This window comes from Parasteatoda tepidariorum, chromosome 2 (genome assembly GCF_982258835.1).
Source record: "Parasteatoda tepidariorum strain Cologne lab strain chromosome 2, Ptep-v5.0, whole genome shotgun sequence".
NCBI lineage: Eukaryota > Metazoa > Arthropoda > Arachnida > Araneae > Theridiidae > Parasteatoda > Parasteatoda tepidariorum.
The window spans coordinates 20,895,618-20,918,685 of record NC_141756.1 but is presented as its reverse complement, the minus strand read 5'-3'; the positions used below and the strand labels follow the sequence as shown (position 1 = coordinate 20,918,685).

Here is a 23,068-nt window from a genome sequence, read left to right as displayed (position 1 = left end):
GGTCTTGAAAGAGTGGATGCCACCTCTGGAGAACACACTAGGTCTGCTTATCGGCAAGACCAATTGTGCAGCTCATTGGAAATAAAAAAAATATTTCAAGATATTAGAGCCTCGATATAACTTGGTCCATATCCTTTTTCGCTTAGTGAAAATGAGTCTTGAAATTTTTATTTAATGTTCATATTCATGATAAAGAATACAATATACAATACATTTCGTTCTTTTATTTACAAATAATTACATGACGAAACAAATCTTTGGGAAGTATTACAACTTTATAAATTCGTGGACGGAATTCTGATAGGCCTTGCATAGCATATTGGTTATGCACAAACTTAATGCTTGTTCTATTACAATGGTATAACATTTTTATACACATGAAGGCAAATTTTGAGGCTTAACATGTTAAAATATAATGTATAAATTTATATAAGGTGCTTTCAGTTTACAAAGAATATACGGTATACAATGTGAGACGTACAATTATTTACATATATTACAAATCAATTTTTAGAAAAGTAGATTATTTAAATGTGTGGACGGATTTCTGACAGGCTTTGCATAACATTGGCTATGCACAAATTTACAATTACGACTTCTATTACAAAGGCTAAATATGATAACCTTTTAGCAAATTAAGATGACCTCAGGATGTTAAAAGTGATATAATGATTTGCGCTTATAGACGAAAAATAGTTCTTTAGATAATATATGCATTTGTTTATTTACAAGTTATTGCTTCACAATCTTTAGAAAACACAAAAACCGGAAGGATTTCTGATAGACTTTGCTTTACATTGATTGGTAATGCACAAACATGTAATGCATTAACATTATTTTTTCACATATATCTATGGACGGATTTATGATAGGCTTTGCGTGACATTTGGTTAGACTCAAATTTACAATTGCTTGTCCTATTAGAATGCCTTAACATTATTTGTACACGTATCTTTTCAAAATGGTCTTAAGATATTAAATGTGTTGTAAAGCAATGTGCTATTTTTAGAAAGAAAGAAAAATTGAACTTTATCTAATATATGCATGATTTTTATTTACAAGCTTTTAATAAAAGATATCTATTTATAACAAACAATTAATAAGATTAAATGTAACAATATTTAATCTTTGGAAAAAAAATAGATTTTTATATTCTTGGACGGATTTCTGATAGGCAACATGACTTGACATGATCATGCAAAAACATATAATACTTTTCTAATACAAACATTAATTAAAATTTTTCATTCATACAGGGAGTAAATCAACTTATTTTACAAAACTGCGATAATTATATTACAGAGCTTAACATTCTTATATACATAATGTTTTCACGAAATTTTCCAGACAGTTTAAAACAAGACGTATTCAAAATTACGACAGCAAATCAAAAATAACAAACAATTATAAACTTTATGAAGTTCCAAATTAATCTTTTTATATTCGCTGTAAAGTATTAACATTTAGCGAGAAAGTATTTTTTTAAAAAATAAATTAAATAAATAATAATTTATTAATGAAATGTAGACATTTTATAGAATGTCGAGTCATTTTATAGAATGATATAAAATGATAATGTCAAGTATAAAATATGATAATTATTATATACTGTGCCTTTTTTTCAGTAAAAGGGTTTTTAAATAGATATTCAATTGAAATTAGTAATAGAATTTATGATGCTACTTAATGATCGCGGCATGAGAAATACTTGAGTTTGATGAAATGAACTTAGTGTAAATACATTTTGCACATTTATTAATACAATGCAAATCATTCCTGCTCAAAATGTGTAGCAACAGAATTGTAACAATATTTTACTAAAATATGAAATAGAAAATATACTAATTAAATTCATCGCTTAAAAAGATAAATTTTTTTGCTGGGTATGATGCATTTTTTTTTCTGACCAAGGTTGGCGAAGGTAGAGTTCCCTTAATTTCCGATTAAGTGATAACATGATTTAACGATTTGTAGTGTACAGTGTATTAATAATGTATTTAGAAATTTCCTATTGTTTAAAATGATATTTGACTCATAATATTAAGGTATTTTACTAGCAATTTATTGTATTTAGTTTTTAGTGTAGTATTCTTGAAATGACGATTCTGGATTTGAGTATTAAAATTAATTTTCCCTAGTCCTTAAAAATTAATTAACTCTTTAGAAATTGTTCGTCTGTTTAAAACATTCCATTTATTTAAAAATTTAAATAAATGGAATAAATGAAACGCAGTAGTTCAGATGTTTGAAAGTTCTTCACAAAAACCTTTTTTGTTGTATTGCCCTTGAATTTATTCATCTATTTAATTATATAATCAATGCTTTCCTTAATAAGAACTATTCTTACAGTTGAATAATTTATGCATCAATATAAAAAAAATAAATAAGGAGAAAATACACAGCGTCGCACACAAATGCGGGCAGCTTTCAAAATCCACAGGTGGTGTTTTTTTTTGGAATCCATGCTGCCAAATCATTTCCCTAAATACGAAATAAATCGACATGCAGCTGAGTTTTACATTCAAAACTAAGATAATGAGGCACTTTCACAACAAAAGTCAAGCACAGGAGAAAAGAAAAAAAGGTATAATCACTTATCAAAATTACATATGCATATTATCACAGCAGTTTATAGAATTTTTTTAACTCAATGTATTTTCACTAACATTTAAATGTTCCATGCCATCATCAGGATAAATCCATCACTGATTTTCTTTGAATTCATCACTGATTAGATAGTGTGTTTTCAGTCAAAACATTGCCAACTGCTTAAGCAATGCCATCACAAGGAAATTGCCCAACTAGTATTGATCGATTGAAACTGCATTGAGTTCAGATGCATAAATAAAGTTACAGTTTAGAATCCATTAGATCTCCTGGAGTGACTATGGCCATTTTTCTATCTTCAATGGCCTTGGCCAACTTCCTTCGTGGGCCCAGGGGGAGTCCGAGGTCTTTCAGATCTTCTTCTGTGAGAAGCATGAGTGCCTCCAGGTCGATTTTTTCTTTGGCCAGAGCTGCTGTGTATTCCATTAAACCATGTGCGACGAGGAAGACAACGAGAGGCGTAGCGTCCAGTCCTGGAAAACAGAATTAATCGATTTTAATAACAATTTGTTATTCAGACAAGTCAATTAAAAGCAAATTAAAATAATAAATCTTAAGCAATAATTGAGCTGTACAGTGCGTTAAAAACTGTCTCTACATCATATAGTTTACATAGAGATACTTGGGGCATTTTAGATGGAAATACTTGGTTTACATAGTTTAAGATAGTTTAGATAGTTGATTTCAGATAGTTTACATAGAGATACTTGGGCCAGATTCATGACATTTTATTTCTAAAAACATTTAACATTTACTGTACAGTTATATTAGTGAAAGAATATACTGTCTAGAAGTCACGAGATGAGCTCCCGTCCTTACTGCGAAATCACGTGAGTGGTCATTCTTCTCATTTTCCAGAAAATTCCAAAATATAATAGTCAATTCTTAAAGTTTTCGAAAGACTCAAGAATACAAATAAAAAAACAACGATAATGATCTATAAATATATTTCTCTTAGGTGTCACCATAAACTCGGGTATTTCTCTAACTATTTACAACACAGTAGTTATAATTCAATTTGTTAAGTTTGCCTTACTTAGCGTTAAAAAATTATTTATATATTAAGTATTTATTTAGATTTATTTTGTTAGAATGTCTTAAGTAATAATTTAAGTAATGTTGAACAATTAGTTATACGTTAAGTACTTATTTTGAATAATTTTGTATTTCTAGAGAAATAAAATCTTAGTTACGAAGATTTAGATTATTTAGATTTATTTTTGATCTATTTTAATATGGCTCTTCAAATTTGAAACAATAAACGGTGCCATGGAGCCGCGAAGGATAAAGTCTATAACGGTTTTTTATCCATGTATGTAGGCTCTGACTTCTAAACAGTTACCCTAAGAAAGAAAGAAAACCAATAAAATGGTTTACTTTTAGTTTACGTTTGTATGTTAAGCTCTACAAATATTACCTATTTGAATATTTTTTTAAGGATTTTACAGTTCAAATACTTCTTTTATATTAACTTCTTTATCTATTATATATTTTGTTGCTTAAATTTTCCAACTGTTATTATTATTAATAACTATTATTAGTTTTTTTCATAGATGATAGCACTGAAATGTAAATTGCATTATATATTTTTCCCCAATTACTTTATACGATGTACAGGGTGTCTCAGTTAAGCGTTTCAGAATTTCTAAGAGTGGTAGGGGGCATTCTGACGAGTCGAAATCATATAGCAATGTGGGGTCGGAAATGCTTTCCTGAAGCGGTGACGTACACAGAAGCACCATAAAGAAAAGAGACCGTAAGTGAAAAATCGCTATAATAATACATTGAAAAAATTATATGGCCTCCTCGGTCACCCGACCTATCAAGTCTTGATTTCTGGAGTCATATGAAAACACTGGTTTATGACACTCCTGTTGATAATGCTGGTTGCAAGAATCGCAGTAGCTGCCTGCGAGATATGCCTGGAGTATTGCAGAATGTTCGAATGTCCATGCGCTGGAGATGTGAGGTGTACATTGTAGCCGGTGGCAGAAACTTCGAACACTTACTTTGGCCCATGTACCATATAATTTTTTCAATGTATTATTATAGCGATTTTTCACTTACGGTCTCTTTTCCTTATGGTGCTTCTGTGTACGTCACCGCTTCAGGAAAGCATTTCCGACCCCACATTGCTATATGATTTCGACTCGTCAGGATGCCCCCTACCCCTCTTAGAAGTTCTGAAACGCTTAAGTGAGACACCCTGTATAAGCTAAAAGCACATTTATTATATAATTTTTCTTCTTAACAATTTTTGTTAATTGTTAGATTAGTATATATAATTTTAACACATGTTTATTTAATTTTATTTTAAAATGGAAAGTTTGTTTTCTGCTTTTTTCTTTCATCTTAAACTCATTTACAATTACATTTTTTAATTTTTTAGAAACATAGACGCATTATAAGAGAGAGATTTTATTCCCCCAATACTTGATCCAGGAGTTTCCTTGTCTTCTGGATTAGGTTCAAAATACAAGGATACGGAATTGAACATTAGCAGTCGTAACTTGGGTCGGGAATTTAACGACGGTTATTAAAAAAAAGTTCGAACTGCAGAAAGCCATTTTAACAAGCTATTTTGAGCACTACAGGTTTTCCGAAAAGGCAAAGAGCGAAAAAAATATCGATTTAAAAAATAAAAAAAAGGAGTTGAGGGCTGTCTGGATGTTTCCTTAATGTACGAGTTAAATATCAGTTTTTAAGCAATTGTATGAAAACAGCAACGGAATTAATGTAACAAATAGAACAAAAAACCTAAGTAGCTTATAAAAATGATACTTAAACAGATGTTCGGAAAGTTCTATTTGCTACTCCGTGTAGCAGCTGCTACTAAGTAGGTTTGCATGTTTTTTTCGCCCACAAACTATCCTACTTAATAACCATAAAACCTTAACCGGATAAACAATCATTGATTAACTTCAGCGTCTGATTGGAATTTTAAGAGTCACCGATACCCCCACCATTAGAAGAATGGATTTACGGTCACTCTACCGTAAAAATATTTTATTAACTTTTTTTCTTCTCATTTTTCCAAGTGCCACAAACGTAGCATTGAACCATATTCGTGCAAAAGGTTGAGTCACGACCAGAGACAGAATGTCACATAATCAGGTAACGCGGGCGGTTCTATTTTCATTCTGGGACCGAAAAAAAGCGCCATTTCGAACACCCAAATCACGCAAGACACGAAAGAACGCACAAAGCACCCACGGAGCAAACGATAAAATGCTTGTTGACTTCTGAAGGACCCTTCTTTTTTTGATTTGTACTTATTGTCGTCTGTTAAAAATGAGAATAGCAAAAGATTTTTTTTTAGTTGCATAATTGGATATGATATCAGGGGTAAAATCAGTCGATATTGGAAACTAAAATAAAACAAAGCTATTTTTTCTTTTTCAATTACGTTTCTATTTGTTTCAAACAATAATATGTCGTGAGAATTCTATTATTCCATCTAGTTAGTTTCTTTTTTTTTCATTCTCAATAAGATCTTTTGTTACAGTACAAGCATTTTTCAGACATTTTAATAATAATCTCAATGTTTTCCATTAAATCATATAATTTTTTAATCAAATTTAAAAAAAAAAAACTGGATTTCCTGTAAGTTTTACATTTTTGTCATATTTATTTATAAATCTAAAATGCATAATTTTATATTATTTTCGAATTCATACAATATCACAATAAAAAAACATGCTTCTTAAATTATTTAAATTTAAAAAAATTTTAAATAATTTGTGGACAAAATAAATTATTTTGAATTCTAAATGAGCGAAAATTTGTAATTATTTTGATTTTTTTAATGTAAATCACTTAATAACAATCAATGAATAATATATATCTTTACATTTAACGATTACAGAATTTTTTTAAAATAAAAATATGGTTTTATTTTCTAATTTTGATGAAGAATTTACCAATAAATTGCAACAAAATTTAACAGTCAAGTCGAAATGTTAACAAATATATCAATTTTAGAAAAAAAGGATCTGGATAAAATGAAAGTCAATAAAGTGGTTTTGAAAATTTCTACTGTATGCACAATGAGTTAAGCAAAAGGATTCATTCAAATTATTTGACCTAACAAAATCATTTACAGTAATAATATCAGTGATTCAAATTAATTGATATAAATTTTGCATCATTCAAAATAAAAAAAGTTTTCAAAATTGATCAAAGTATTTTATTTGAATCTAGGAATTATTATTAACTGAATCTGATTTTAATCAAGTGATTGGATTATTCCGAAAACACTGATTCCAATTTACTAAATTGTATCCGCAAACTGTACCACTTATTCAAATTGAGACATTATGTTCATTGCCAAATGACTAAATTGCGAATCAAGTTTTTCGAACAGAATCATGAATAAATATGAATAAAAATATGAATCAATATAAAAATCAGCTTCTAATCAACTGATTCAAATTAACAGATTAGAATCGTTTCAATATATGTATATGAATCAAAGGGCTCATGGATTAACATAGGCGTAGCGTGAGGGGATACACTTTTCGTTTTTAGAAAACTTTTCGTCTATTTTAAGTTTTATACATACTTTATGTAAATATATAAATATGCATACATATAAAAAATAACTATGCATAAATACACAAAATTTAAAATAAACGTACAGTTTTCTAAAAATAAAAAGTGTGCATCTTCTTTTGTTACGCCTAATCGGATTAGAAGTGATTTGAGATCGTCAAAATAAATCAACACATTTTGCTGTATCAATGAATTCTACTGATTCCTATCACTTAATAGGAATCATTGAGTCTAAGACATGTTATAAAGATTGATACTGATTATTTTAAATAATTTAATGAATTAAAACGATTGGTTCAAATAACTGAGTAATTCGTTCCAATGATTGAAAAGTGAATTAAAATAGCTCAATCATAGAAACGTAAAAAAAAATAATCAGAGATTACTTTACCTTCTTCATCATCAAAATGTCCTTCATCATCCTCCCAAGGAGGATGATTATTTCTTTGCGCCAGACTACCAGCACTTCCTATACTGTCTTCGACTGAGCCATTTTGCACGTCAGAGTCTTTCTCACTGGCTCTCATCGAATCAATATCATCATCACTTTCATCGTCATTTTCTTCGGTGGACGTGGAAGGCAGAGACATCAATGTACCAGACATAGAGTTCCTGAATGCCACAGAACCAAATCCTGGTCTTTCGAAGATACTGCCAGCAGTCTCCAATGGTGAAACATCGTCACCAAAACCAGAATCTGTCGTGTGGAGGAAGTCGGGTTCGCTTATTGCCCTGGACAATTCGCTCTTGGTGTCAAACACATCTTTCATGTGTCTCCGGTGGTTGTTACCACCCGAAGTTGTACTCTGAGTGTCGTATTTAGGTACATACAGTACTTCCGAATCTCTTAGAAGTCCAGATAGAGATCGGATTGATCTTTTGCCGTTTAGTTCTGTTTCCCTCACTTTGAAGTCGGCCGCTGTCATCACCACGTGCTGCTTCTTTTGCTGAATCCTTTTGGACACAGCACCAAGACCCTTCTTCGTCGTACCCGCACCATTGCTGATGATGTCTGAATACTTTGGCGATGCGTACGTTATTTTGCAATCTCGTTTCAAAGTCGCCAAAGTGAGACTGGAAGCCTTGCTGATGATGCCATTTAGCTGGAACTCCGAACCGTATAGCTTTCGCCTTTGCTTTTCGATTTCTTTCTCTTCCTTTTCGGCTCTTTTGGCGGCTTTCCTCTGCAGCTTTTGGTACTGTTTTATTCGTTTTTCGGTGTCGATCACAGATTTCTCCTTCAGCTTCTGAACTAGTTTCTTGTTAAGGGCACTCTGTCTGGCAACGACGTCGTCCAAATATCGAATGATTTCGTCCCTTTGGTTCATGGCAGCAACATTGGACGCCGTGTGAAAATCATTGTCCAGTGCCCAGAGAGAAACACCAAAGTTGACGAGGAACGATACACAGTTCATGTGACCGTTTGCTGCAGCCCAGTGTAGAGCTGTATTTCCAAAATGGTCGCAGCGGTCAGGATCTCCTCTGGAAGAAAAATATAAAATATAAGTATTTTCTTATGATTAGAAAATAATAAAAGTTGTTTAGAGATATTAAAGGCTATTTTCCACAATATAAGAAATAAATAAAATATTATCATGTAATTAGCAAACGTCATTAATACATTTAAATAGGAATTTCATAAAATCATTGCATTTTAAGGTATGTGTCTTAGGAAGGTAAAAAATTATCACATTAAACGCGATGTGAGACGTATAACGTTCTCAAAAGACGTTTTAAGTCTCACATCAACGTTCTCAATAGACGCTAATAGACGTAAGGTATGTGTCTTAGGAAGGTAAAAAGTTATCACATTAAAAGCGATATGAGACGTATAACGTTCTCAAAAGACGTTTTAAGTCTCACATCAACGTTATCAATAGACGTTTTAAGTCTCACATCGCTTGTTGGCTCGTACAGAGTGTCAAACGCACCTATTCAGGGAAAGAAGACAAAGAATCAGGATAAAGTGAATACATAAAAATAAAATTAACCTTATTTGACTGTTTATTTCTGTTGTTTCATATTTCAACTGATTTTTTCTTCTCCCAAATAAATATTTTTACTGATTCTTATACTACTATATTAATGTACTTAATATAAGAATACACTTACGTAATGTAGGTACTGTGGTAATTGATTTTATATAGCCCTCACAGACACAGAGTTGCACTATAGTTTCTTTCATGCTACCTTATCTTTGTCATTATCACGAAAATCATAGCTCTACTGATTTGAGGTCTAATATTGTATTACTACAGAAATACGAAAAAAGAACTTTTATTAAATGTTGTTCTCCTTAAAATACTGCCTTCTAAGACTCTCCTTTATTTTCTTCTGATTCATTAAGTGTAAAATAAACTAATTTTAATGACATATTCTTCACCATGGTAAAGAATTACAACAAAGGCAGAAAAGTACTTTTGTTTACAGGAAAATAGTGTAAACACGACTTATACCTGGAACAATCTTTTTTGAAAAGGGATATTAGAACAACAAAAAACGTTTAATTTCAAGTCCATCGCTGACAGGACAGGAGAAGTTTCAAACAAAGGATTTTGTTTTATGAAATGCATGAATGCTTGGAGAAATTTCTGTTTGTCGTTTAAAATCTGCCTCCAAGACAATTTTTTTTTCTTCTTCTACTTATTTTCTTGGTGTTTCAGTTTAACGGTTTGTCGATTTTGTAATTTGATACAATGTTTACCTATTATCTTTTACTTTCGATGTAATCATAAAAAAAAAAAATAGATAGCCACAGAATATATTTAAAAAAAGTTTAAAAATCGAAAGGTTTACATAAACGTCAAATTGTTCAATCTCTTTTTTATAACTATGCACATTATTTTGGGTTATTGTTATAAAAAGGGCGGGGAAAAAATGGGTGCTACTAGAGCTGTAGCCCCAAGCCCCCAACTGTTTTCATATGGGACCTCTAAATAATCTTCTCGGAATAACTCTTTTATGCGGAACCCAAAGGAGAAAAAATAATGAATTTATGAAAATAAAAATAATTTTAGAAAAGATTCATTAGATATTTTCGAGCATAATAGACAGAGAATAGATATAGAATAATGCATACAGAATAATGACATAGACAACTTATTCGTATTTTAATGCTAAACGATTTTTTCTTAAAATTAAAAACGTTAAAAAAAATTTTTTTGAATTTATGTAAAAATTTAATTTTACTAAAAAAAATTTCATTTACGAATATAGGGAAATTTTGACTAATTTAATAGAGGTACGGCTTCAAATTACACATCAGCCCTAGGTCCAATCACACCTTCCTCCAACCCTGATTCTAATTATTTACAATTTAGCGTTTAAATAGTTTTATTTAATTTAAATTACCTTTTTTCAAAGAAAAAAATTATTTATAGCAAAAATTTTACTAAAAAAAAAATTCTATTATTCTATGATTTGAAGTAGAAACGAGTCAATGATTAGATTCGGGGTTTTTACATTGTGTATTGTTACCTGACAGATTGACGAACATCATTACTGATTAGTTCAAAGAGGTATCATTTACTAAAAACATCACAATACATACTATAAAATATAATTTAAAGTTTTCAAAATTCACTTTTCACGCAAACGTAAAATTAATGTAACTTTAAAAATATTTAGTAAATTAATGTAATTTTAAAAATTATGATAAGAAAAAAAAGTAACACTTCTGTAGTTTTTAATTATCATCATCACAGGCCAAACTACATGCCAATGAAACATCATATAAATATTATAATGCGAAATAGGCAAATTATAATTCTATTTAAAACTTCCATCTTTAACTTAATCTTAAACTTCCATCTCAAACGAGTCAATGCTTAGATTCGGGGTTTTTACATTGTGTATTGTCACCTGACAGATTGACGAACATCATTACTGATTAGTTCAAAGAGGTATCATTTACTAAAAACATCACAATACATACTATAAAATATAATTTAAAGTTTTCAAAATTCACTTTTCACGCAAACGTAAAATTAATGTAACTTTAAAAATATTTAGTAAATTAATGTAATTTTAAAAATTATGATAAGAAAAAAAGTAACACTTCTGTAGTTTTTAATTATCATCATCACAGGCCAAACTACATGCCAATGAAACATCATATAAATATTATAATGCGAAATAGGCAAATTATAATTCTATTTAAAACTTCCATCTTTAAAAACAACGCAAACAGCAGAATTCGAAAAATAAATGGCAAAACAAAACAAAAAACTAAACATCACTAAATGTGATGTTCAGTTTTTTGCTACACTACAGAATGTGCAAATTATAATTTTATTCCAATAAATGTGTTAAGATATATTAGACTGCTAAAAAAAGGGGTTTAAATAGGCAGGACACGTAATAAAGATCTTGTCATCTGATAGGTCGACTACCATCAAGCTATCTTTTACCTCAGAGATGAAAACCAAAACTTAGGTGAATAGACTGTGTGGAAAAAAAAGCCTTAAACCTATTAGAATAACAAACTGGTAAACCTTAGAAAAGAACAGAACAGCATACATTGGAATTTTGACGAAGGCTCAACCGGAGTAGACGAGCCAGTTAAAAATAATATGTTTAAATTGCACATTACCAAATTTCAAAATTGTAGACTGTTTGTGAAATAAAATAGAAACTGCGTATTCAAAAATATCTCAATGCAATATGGCGAAATGAATACGTGGCAAATATGACAAAAAATTAACTTTAAAAAAAATTATTACGTATTTATAATATGTCTAAAAATATTTTTCTGTAAACTAATGAGTTTAATAAAAAAAAAATGGTAAACCGGATGGTTATAACAGAGTTGAAAAAAATTATAAAATCTCTCAATTTTCGCCTAATGCATATAATATATTTTATTGTATAATATATATTTGCAAAATATATTTTATTGCCTTTTACTGGAATTAAATAATGAAATTTTCGATTGTCCAAAATCACTCTTCAAATTTGTTTTAAAACAATAGATTACGTATGATCTTTAAACATTGCAGAACTTCACACTAAATAGAAGCGCACCTACATAGTTTCTCCATATAGCCTCATCTTTTTGTTTTTCAGCGAGCATTGTTTGTTTTTTGTAATGACGCAAGAATGACGAACATTATTTCAGAACTTAAAAGCATTATTTTCACAAAAAAATTCTAAGATGAAACTGAGCTATAAGCTGGAAGGACCAAATGGGGAATCTGTGTTAAAGAAGTACTCATTCTGAAAAGTTATGACAATGTCACGCTGTATGGTCATCCAGGATGACAAAGGGTTGCGAATTCACACTGACAAGACAAAGGGACAAGTCCCACATTTAAGAACTAAAAAAATGGACACATATCAGTTTAACTGTCCTTCGAAAAAGAAATTAAAGATTTGTTTTATAATAATAGTAATGTTTTTTTTTCCAGTTTCGTTACCAACAACCATTTTATAAAATCATTTCTTCGTAAAAGGTTATGAATTTTTAAGTAACTTTTATTAATATTTACTTCTTTTATTAATATTTACTTCTTTTTATTATGTTTTTTTTTTATTTGTACCGTAATGGTTGTTACATTTAAAAAAAAAAAAACTAGTTACAGCTTTGAAATTCTATAACTCTACTACTATAGAATAAAATTAACAGTCGCTTCCGGCAACAAGGCGACTAATTATAACAAATGGCGATTAAAAAATCCATCGGTTGCCACCCAATGGCTACTTTTTTCGTCGAAAATACACCCATGTGCATTTATTTGGAAAAAAAAACTAAATATTGAATTATTAAGTATATTTCATAATATTTTGAAAAAATAACTTTTTTGAAAAATTTACTTTTTCTGAAATAAGAAATGCCTCAAAATAAATACTAACACTTTTTCAATCGTTTAAAGTTTTTAATTTTCGAAAAATGGCCATGTGGTTTTAAAGTGTCTGCTTTGAAAAATAATACAACATGTCACTGTCAGAAGTAAAATTTCCTAATTTTGCCCTATATCTACAACTAAAAGTAAATGACAACTATCGGCAAGTGTTAGAATGAGACAACTTTTAATATAAGAAATAATGCTAGTTTAAAACTTTAATCTTTTTCAAAACTTTATTTTAACTGTTATGGGCTTCCTGTCCTTGTTGTTTTAGATTTCTTTAGCTTTAATACTAAATCCACTTGCCTTTGGTCCCATTCAACTTGTACTTTTCTGCACTTGTCAAACGACAACAACAGCAACTAAACCCACTATTTTATTATTTATTAATATAGTTCCAAATAATAAATATTAAGAAGTATTATATTTATCAGAAACAGAATGGTCATTAAGGACCCCTAAATAATAATCATCAGTAAGGACTATGTATTCCAAAATAATAATCATTTAAAAAAAAATATTATTTCTTTTTCAAAATTGTTTACGTAACATATCAAGTTCTAGTATTATGTGCATGAAATTACCATACATTAATATGTACTATGTACTTAATATGTATAAGTACTACATACTCAGAAACAAGGAAAAATAAACGATGATAAAGGCCTATTTTTTAACGAGCTTGGAAAATTGGATTTCTTTTACCCTTTTTTCAAATCCCTCTGAAAAATGCAATGCGCAGTTTCAAAAATTTAGATGCGTTTAAAAATTACAAATTTGATTATAACGGGTGATTTTTAACACCGTAGGATTACTTATTAGGCTGTGGAGTATAAATAATATCCATCTAATTTTAATTCATATTTTGTCTTGAGTTTATAATGGTTAATTTTGGAATTTGTCTTAGATTTTAATATCCATAAGACAAAACGAAATTCCAAATTGAAGAATTATTTTTGAACAGAAAGAGTATTTAATATACATTAATAATCTTACGAAAACTTTTTATTATAATCGAGTTATATTTTACAGATTATTTTTTCCTTTGAGCACATAAAATAGTCAATAAACAAGAAGAAAAAAAAAATTCAAAGAGTGCAAGAATTTGGTTTTTTATGTTAACAATTATTTTTCCCAGATGTAGTATTTAATATCCATTAATGCTCTAACAATTATGTACTTTTTATTAAAATCATGTTAGTTTGATTACTTCTTTTCATTTGAATACATAATATGATCTATAAATTAAATGTATAAATTCGATCGGAAAATATATGCTGGGAATCAAATCGTCATTCACGGTCTAATGATTACTTTTTATTTTGAATACTTAAATAAGTCTATAAGTCTGAAAAAAAATCTTCTTGGGAATTACTTAAATAATTTAGGTCTTTTTCTGAAAGCTTTGGACACTTAAACAGAAAAGGAGAATTAAATATTACGAAATGATATAACGTTTTCTTTTCTACTTATAATCGAACCACTTATTAAAAATTACTTTTTTACCTTTTCATTTAGATAAAAAAAATTATAGATAAATTAGATTTAAAAAAATTCGCTCTAGAATTAAGAGAAATCGAATTATTTTTTTAAAAGGAATAAAGGAGTATAGTTAAGATATTAAAATTTTGAATACATTATTTTATAATATTGAATACATATGCAACAAAAAACTACATTCCTTTTCTGTAGCACTGGCGTGCACTTTGTTTTTCCCTAATTGCTAAGCAAAATGTTTACATATATGAGTATGTAGATCACAATTTTAAACATTGACTTACAGATAATATTTGTAGAAGAAGCAAATAAACTATGCAAGTTTACCTCACCTGTTCTCACTATATTCATAGTTTTAATAATTATTTGCAAATTTCTCTTACAAGTATTTGGGAATCCCTCCAAACCTTCCAACTAAGACGGATTTTGAAGTGTGATTCATAAGTTGCCATAACAACCATCCTCAAAACATGCCAGCTACGTGAAAAATATTGTTAGATGTGTTGTCACCCGACTGATGCAGTGATAAGCTCTGCTGGTATTGATTAGGTATTGATTAAAATGAGATGTTCAGAAGAAAAACTTAAGAGTAAAAAAGGATAACAATCTATAATTTTTATATTCACCCTTTGGTACCTTCCGTCCTTTGAAGTGGAAAGATATATATATATATATATATATATATATATATATATATATATATATATATATATATATATATATATATATATATATATATATATATATATATATATATATATATATATATATATATATATATATATATATATATATATATATATATATATATATATATATATATATATATAAATAAATAAATAAGTAACTTAGATTTTAATTGCATGTAATAAGCACATTATTATAATAAAGGCTGAGAACGGGGAAAAATATACAAATTTTTTTAATTTATATTTTTAGAGCCTTGGTTAAATACCAATAGTATTATTTATTGATAATTTTTGTTCAAAGTTTTCTAGTTAAATTACAATAAATAATTTTGTTTGATATTTTAAAGAAGGGGGTAGTGAAGGGCAAAACAGACTTATTATTATTTTTTTTATGATTCTATGTCCATAAAAACATATATACTTTTTTTTTATTCATTTTTGTTTCAAGCAATTAATTGTTTTAAATATCTTGCTGTATGACGTTTAAAAAAATACATTAATTTAACGGAAATTAAAATTTAAAAAAACATCATAAATTATAGTTTATATTTATAGTGAATTATCGGAAAATAATTATGTCTTTAAGAGTAAAACGGAAGAATTTCAATGTTTACATAATATTTTAAAGTTTTATAAAAAATTATATGGTAATAAAGGTTATTAACTCAAACTTATTCAACTGATAGGTCACTAATGTAAGAGCTGCGTAAATATAGATTTCTGATAAATAAATTATTTAAATTATAAATCAAAAAAAAAAGTTAATCCAATATATTTCAAACGTGATCTATAATCTAATGGATCACATATACTTAATTAAAAAAATAAATCCACTATTACTTATTTCAGAAAGAAGAAAAATCAAAATAGAACAGGTTGTGTGAAATTCTTCCGTTTCTGTATGAATGAACCAGACAGTAAAAGCATACAGAATCGAAAAAGAAAAAAGGAATAAAAAAGAATATTCTCTCTCACGGGAATTGATCCCCCTCCGTTTTCGAAAATTTTATCCTCCCTGTTATCTTACCCCCCTCTCCCAACTCTCAATCTCTATAAGAAGGTTAGTGAGGCTTAAAATTGTATACTAATGTTACTCTCAAGAAAAGAAAACCTCCATAAAATATTCCGTTAAAAAAATGCAAAAAAGTAAAACGGAATCCACCTGAGCGTGTAGTAATTCCTGAAAAGATTTCGCTTTCCGTACGCGATTTATATCATTGAACTGGACGAATATACCATAGCTGGTTCGCTAAGTTCGTAACAGCCTCCAGCAATTAGATGTGCTAGTCAAAGATTTCTGTCATTCAGTCACATTAATTCTTTTTTTCGGTGAGGCCTGAAATGTTTTTTTGAAATTTCAAACAGCGCCGCCCACCAATTTGGTTGACCAAGTAAGCATACACAATTGAAAATTTTCGAAAGGGACAATCCAGATGTTAGAGAAAGAGATAATAGCCTGATTAAATTTAACCAATCATTCAAGCATATAAGTCCACTTTTTATGAACGGTTAGGCCATCGTGTTCAAGAGTTTTTGAACTTTCACTACCTATAAAAGATTGTCAAATGATGTATTTTATTTCGTTACAATGCAAAACATTAGGCAAAACAATAAAAGCATTGTATATTAAGAAGTAAAGTATTGGGTATAACAATTAGTAATTTTCTCAGAAATATCGGGAAATATAGAATGATTTTTAAATGTTCTATCAAAAAAAAAGTAGATAAATAAAATAATGATTTTCGTGTTTAGTTCGAAAAGTTTAATTTAGTTCAGTTAGTTTTAGAATTTTCAGAACTACTGATAGAAATAAGATGTTATTCCAATTATATTAAAAATAACATTTACTTTTAAGTATCTCAAAAAATTTCCTATAGTTGTTTCTCAAAACCATTTCGTCTAGGAAAATAAAATAAACTTTATTTTGAATACCTTCTACACAATTTTAACTTTACTTTTATACTATATACACCACATTGTTCAGAAAAAAATTATGGATTAGAATATTTAATTTTAAACAGCCAATTCAGGGAGAATTTTTTTTTCAATTAGAAGAAAGTCATTTAAAGCAAAGAAGAATTTGTTTAAATATATTTATTAGCGAAGACAATGTAATAATGAATAACTTTTGAAATATATTAAAAATATTAGATCACAAACGATTTTGAATTTTAATAAACTGAATTTTCTATATATTGAGATTTTGTGCCATTTTCCTTATCAGCATAGAGGGCGCTGGCTAGATAAAGAGAAAACTAAACATAATAGTTATGAAATTGCAATAGTTATAAAAAATTGATCATTATTCACTAAAAGGCTTATTACGAAGAAGAGTTCGAAATCTAAAATATTTTGCTGTTTTCTTAAGCACCAACAAAAACTCTGCAAATGTTCCGAATGAAGCAAAGATAAGTAATACAATTATCAATAAAAAAATTTTATCAATCTATCGACAATAACTTAAAAACTACCTCTTATATCATCATGATGTTTCTTATATTTCAGCAATCATCTTTTAAAAAAAAACCTTAAAATATGCAGTCAATTTCATAAGCATTAACAAGCGTTTTACAAGAGCTCATATTGAAATAAAAATAACTATTATGATTATCAATAAAAAATGTACTTTAATATTTTTCACGTTCAGTCATCAAACACTTTAATGAAAACAAAAAACAAATCTGCTTTTTATATCATCACGATGTTTCTTATGTTCCAACTTCCATCATTTCAGCAGCGAAAAATATTCGTAAAATAATCAGCCGCTTTCTCAAGCACAAACAAACGATCTACAAGAACTACAAATAAAGCTAAATAACTAATACGATTATCAATAAAAATGCGTCTCTTAATCTTTCTCATGTTCTATCAACTACCATTTCGACTAAAAAAAAAAATTCAATCTGCTTTTTTATATCATCATGATGTTTCTAATATTCCAATCATCATTTCAGTAATCCGATTCTTTAAGCCATCATACATGCAAGCATTATTTTTAATCTCTTTTCATCTTTATTTATCTTTATCTAATACTTAAAAGATAGAAAATTGTTTATGATTATTGTATTAGAGAACATGCATTGAAAAGAATGAGATGACATAATCCTCTTGTTCTATTTCAGGCCACGATGTTAAATAAGAACAAGTAACAGTATTCGGCAATTTGCATGTGGCATCTTTAAAAGTAAGCGCGTTTAGGCAAGATGATGAATTAGCATTCAATGCTCGTTATGAAAAAAGTGAGCATCTTCGATACCACCACTTCAGTAATACAATTAACGAGGAATTCAATAAAGCGACGTGTATTTATTACTCAGAAGTAATCACTAACTCGGTAAGTATGTCAGGATGACACCGAAGTTCTAACTATGTTCTAAATCTTCTGTTGCTTATGTCTTACGTAATTCGATGTTATAAATTAAAACCAGACTCACTTATATTGAATTCTCAAATTATTCAGAAAATAAAAATAACTGAGGGTACAATGTCGGTTTGTAGAAATAAATTTAATTAATACATGTGTTTTACTAACATCTTTTAAAAAATAAGCAAAAAAAATCAAATAATTATTTCTTTTTGTATAATTCCATTGGAAATTATTAGTAATTAAAAATTCATAAACATACTTTTGCAAGTAATTTAGTAAACACGAGTGCATTAAAATTTTTCTCTTTGGAATGTTTATCAGTTTTAGATTTTAATGCTTCTTTTTTCTTCTTTGTGCCCCCGATTTAAACAAAAAGTTTATCAGTTGCATTTTTTTTATATATATTTTTCCTTATGATAATATTAATATGTAAACTACTATAAAAAACTGACTTCTGTATTAATGATTAAAAGAAAAAGGAAAATTGTACAATATTTAATTCACAAATTCAAACCTCAACATACAAATCTATTAATTTCATGCTCTGAGCCGTCGTAAGGGTGGGAAAGCTGGGCATTTGCTCAGGGTCCAGCATTTCTATTATACAGAGATCGGAGGCCGGGTTTTCAAAATAATAATAATTTAAAAAAAACTTTTTAAATAATTGTAAATAATTCGACTTATTTAAAACATTTATTTTCAGGATCTAAAATTTAAAAACTTTTTTTTGCGATACCTATCATATTAGATGTTAACATATTGGATGAAAATCTTTTAAAAGCAGATTTACTCATTTCTAGAAAATATTCATCGAAACCAAAATCATAAAATTAGAAATTAAGATATACTTAAACATTTTTAAATTATTATTTTAACTACAACCATAAATGCAAAAAATCACCTAATAATTTCTCAAAGCTTTGCGCTTTATACATTATTGAAAAAAAAAACTAAACTCTAGTATAAATTTTAAAAAAATAAAATATTTAAAATTACAAAAAAATGTTAAATGTTAAATAGTTTGTTTATATATATATACATATACATATATATATATATATATATATATATATATATATATATATATATATATATATATATATATATATATATATATATATATATATATATATATATATATATATATATATATATATATATATATATATATATATATTCAGAGAGAGTGACTTTACTTAAAATGCCATAAACACAGCGAAGAAAAAAAACTTCAATAAATTCAATATTAAAATAATGAAGGGATTCATGAAGTAAATAAATATTTTTTCCCACACTTATTTAAACGAAGCGATAATAAAGTTGATTTTTATAAATTCCTTCCTTTTCCTATGTGAATAGTTTTAGAGTTCACGGCCTAAGCATGTATTTCTTTTTAAAAGATAATGATGGAAAAGGTAATGATGAAAAAGAAAATATAATGAAGAAATGCTGAAGAAACTGAAACAATGCAGATTTATTTTGTTCACAATTCTTATTAAAAACCATTTAATTCTTGTTTGCAAGTATCAATACAAATTCTAAATCGCGATTTGCTTTCGCAGAATTCATGACGTAATATGTGTTACCTGTAATTATTTATAGCGATTCAGGTGATATACGGACCACAAATCACGATTCTCATTTACGTGATTTATGAATGGAGTCGCAATCGGTATTTCGCGAAACACTGACGATCAGTGTTATTGGTTGGTATCGTGTCATGGACAGAAAATAATTTTAAATGTGATCAAAGGTCCTATATACAACATCTGCAATTTGAAGGCAATTTTCTTCATATAAGTCCGCCCACGGATTGTCATCTATTTGCTGCAATTGCATCAGTATAGCGGGACAGTTGAACAGATGTAATCAGTGTTATTCCCAAATATGAAATTATATTCAGAAGTCGGATAATCAAGCATTCAGAGACTAAAGCGTATGTACAAGTTAGTGTTACATGTTGCATAATTAATGTGGGGCTAGTATTCAATGCCGTCGAAAGGGAGGGACAAGTGGGCCGCATTTCTAGGACAATAGACAGAGCCATGCCAGTTATATTCGCAAACCCTTTCTTAATGATATAAAAATTTAATTTATTTAAATACTTAGTCCTATTGTTTTAATTGAAAAATCGAAACATTTGTTATTTATTTGATTCTTAAATAATAACATACGACCTAGGTATGGCCCTTTAAATCCCGTGGTTTTCTTACTTCTATGTCCCCCACACTAGAAAACTATTCACAGAAATCAAAAACATGGAATTTGAAAATAATACATTAAGCATTTTTGGATAATTATTAAAATTGCTTCTTTTAACGCAAAGTTCCGTGTTTATACTTTTAAGTGCTTCGTGCCCGATAAATCATTGATAAAACTTTAACGATAGAATAAATCTGAAAAAAATAATAATAATAAATAAAGAAAAATAATTTATAATAATATAAGAATGCTAAGTTGACTGTTCTTTTGAAGGAAAATCGAAAAAATAATTTCAATCACTTAGACGAAATTGTGACGGAGAGAGCAGGAAAAAAATATTTAAAGATCATTGTAAAATGTTTAGCTTAGAGTAGTGTTTCCCAAACCCTTGTTGTGCACCCTTTCTAAAATTTTCGTTACGTTTTGTACCACTAATAAAAAAGTGAATGCATTCTTTACTTTAAAAAAATTACTCAAAAGTTAAAAATAACAAAATTTACACAAAAGTGGCCGTTGACACCACTAATTATTAACTGTTAATTTCGCAAAAAATAACCAATAGAAAAATCATAATCGCAAATTTTCATGACTAACTTTATTTTTAACTAAAAGGTTTTGAAATTTTCGTTTGCTGCAAGATATTTCGCATAAGGACGCGTACCCCCGCTGAACTGTTCCCGTTACCCCTGAGGGTACGCGTACCACACTTTGGGAAACACTTGCTTAGAGCATCGAAAAGTCTAGTGACAGCTCTGCTAATGCTATCATAAATCCTTTTTAGGTTATGTCTTCTTTAATACAAGTATAAAAAGCACCTTTCTACGCTTTCGTTAAACATATTGTATACAGTTCTACAAAGAGCACGTTTTATAGAGCTTAAACGGTTGCTAGGTTGCCATAATAAATGAAAACGTACGCATAAAATTACATTGTGATTTTATGTGTAGAGTGGGACTAATCACTTTTTGACTTCCTCATGTTTGTTTAACACATTGTTAGGTTCTATTTTATTGATTGATCCTTTTAATAAACAAGATCAGATGAACGAATATAAGCATGATATATTTACAGATGATGAAAAACACATAATGCAGATTTATTTAAATACAAATACTCATACTCGCATCTCAAAATACAAATCCCACGTGTTCACAAATCTAATATGATCTCAGTCGAAAAAAATATATCAGTCACGTGACAACGGTGGCAGTCAGTTTTCAGATATTTATAACGAGGCTTAATTATCATAACTGCGTATGGTAGCTTTTAACAAACTTGGTACAATTTGTGTAATTGCTGAAACTAATACTAGCAAACTCATGGAATCACTTTTATAGCAGACTCTTATAGATATATTCTATGGGGCTATACAAAACGTACGATCTGTAATGCATAAATAGTTGGAATAAAAAACTATATTAAATTCGTCACTCTTTACCAAGTAAAAATGAATTCTAATCTGCATATCGTTTTATTTCCTACTCGACATAATCTTGACCAGAAATTCCAACACGTTTAAAAAGAATTCTCTTCGATCAGATATTGGATGCATAAATAGAACAATATCTGCTCATCATAGAACATAATAATCAAAGCTTCTGGTACAGAAAGCCTTGAACAATTAGCCAAGCTTTATGCAGATGACATTGATGACAAAAGAAACTTTTTCTTTGTTTCATTTCACTTCACCGAACGCGTAATATCGTCTGCATCTTCCTGTTGTAGGCCTACCTTTGTTCCACGCTAGAATACAATAACAAAACTAAAAACCTACTATATCGTGTGGAGAATTCATTTGTCTTTTAGCCTCAGGTTAAATTTTTTTTTCTTTGTAATATAACCTATTGAAAGGTTATTTTAATCGTCCTTATTATATTACCGATCTCATCTGACTCTACTGTGGGAGGGAAAAAGTTGGGAATAAAAAAAATGGATAAAAGAAAAAATAATTGAAACCTTGGCATATATGTTTTGTTACCCGACACGGCCGTTTTTTGTTGTTATTAATATACTGTTATAACGATATCACTTATCTTCACTTGAGCCGAAACATTATTAAGGCGATCCCCCTACAAACACAACATTCCTGTTAGATTATATGTTTACAATACATATAAAATGATAAGTGAAATAATTTTTTTCACTTCTTTCACTTCATTTTACTTATTTATTTATTTACTTTAAGGAGATAATTTATTCGACGTTTTTTCGAAAGTTACGCCTTTTTTTTTGTTTGTTTTCCTTCTTTTAATCTTTCTAAAATTTATGTATTTAATTGTTAAATCTCTAATATGGACCTAGTGATCTAGACC

The 23,068-nt window shown here is 28.7% G+C and overlaps 1 protein-coding gene across 3 annotated transcripts in view; it reads right to left on the bottom strand.

Moving 5' to 3' along the window:
- Window positions 1-209: 209 nt before the first annotated feature.
- Window positions 210-23,068, bottom strand: part of LOC107437217 (pre-mRNA splicing regulator USH1G) — a 73,287-nt gene continuing 50,428 nt past the window's right edge. Inside the window, exons 1-3 of one of the 3 annotated variants that reach the window (XM_016049143.4) lie at window positions 14,831-14,983; window positions 7,550-8,640; window positions 210-3,080 (exon numbers count right to left, since the gene is read on the bottom strand). In XM_016049143.4, the coding sequence (XP_015904629.1) occupies window positions 2,851-3,080; window positions 7,550-8,573 (1,254 nt within the window). In that variant the 5' untranslated portion in view covers window positions 8,574-8,640; window positions 14,831-14,983 and the 3' untranslated portion in view covers window positions 210-2,850. Of the gene's footprint in view, window positions 3,081-7,549; window positions 8,641-14,782; window positions 14,984-23,068 lie in introns of those variants that run through there. The other 2 variants (XM_087156960.1, XM_016049142.4) reach the window with 2 other exon arrangements.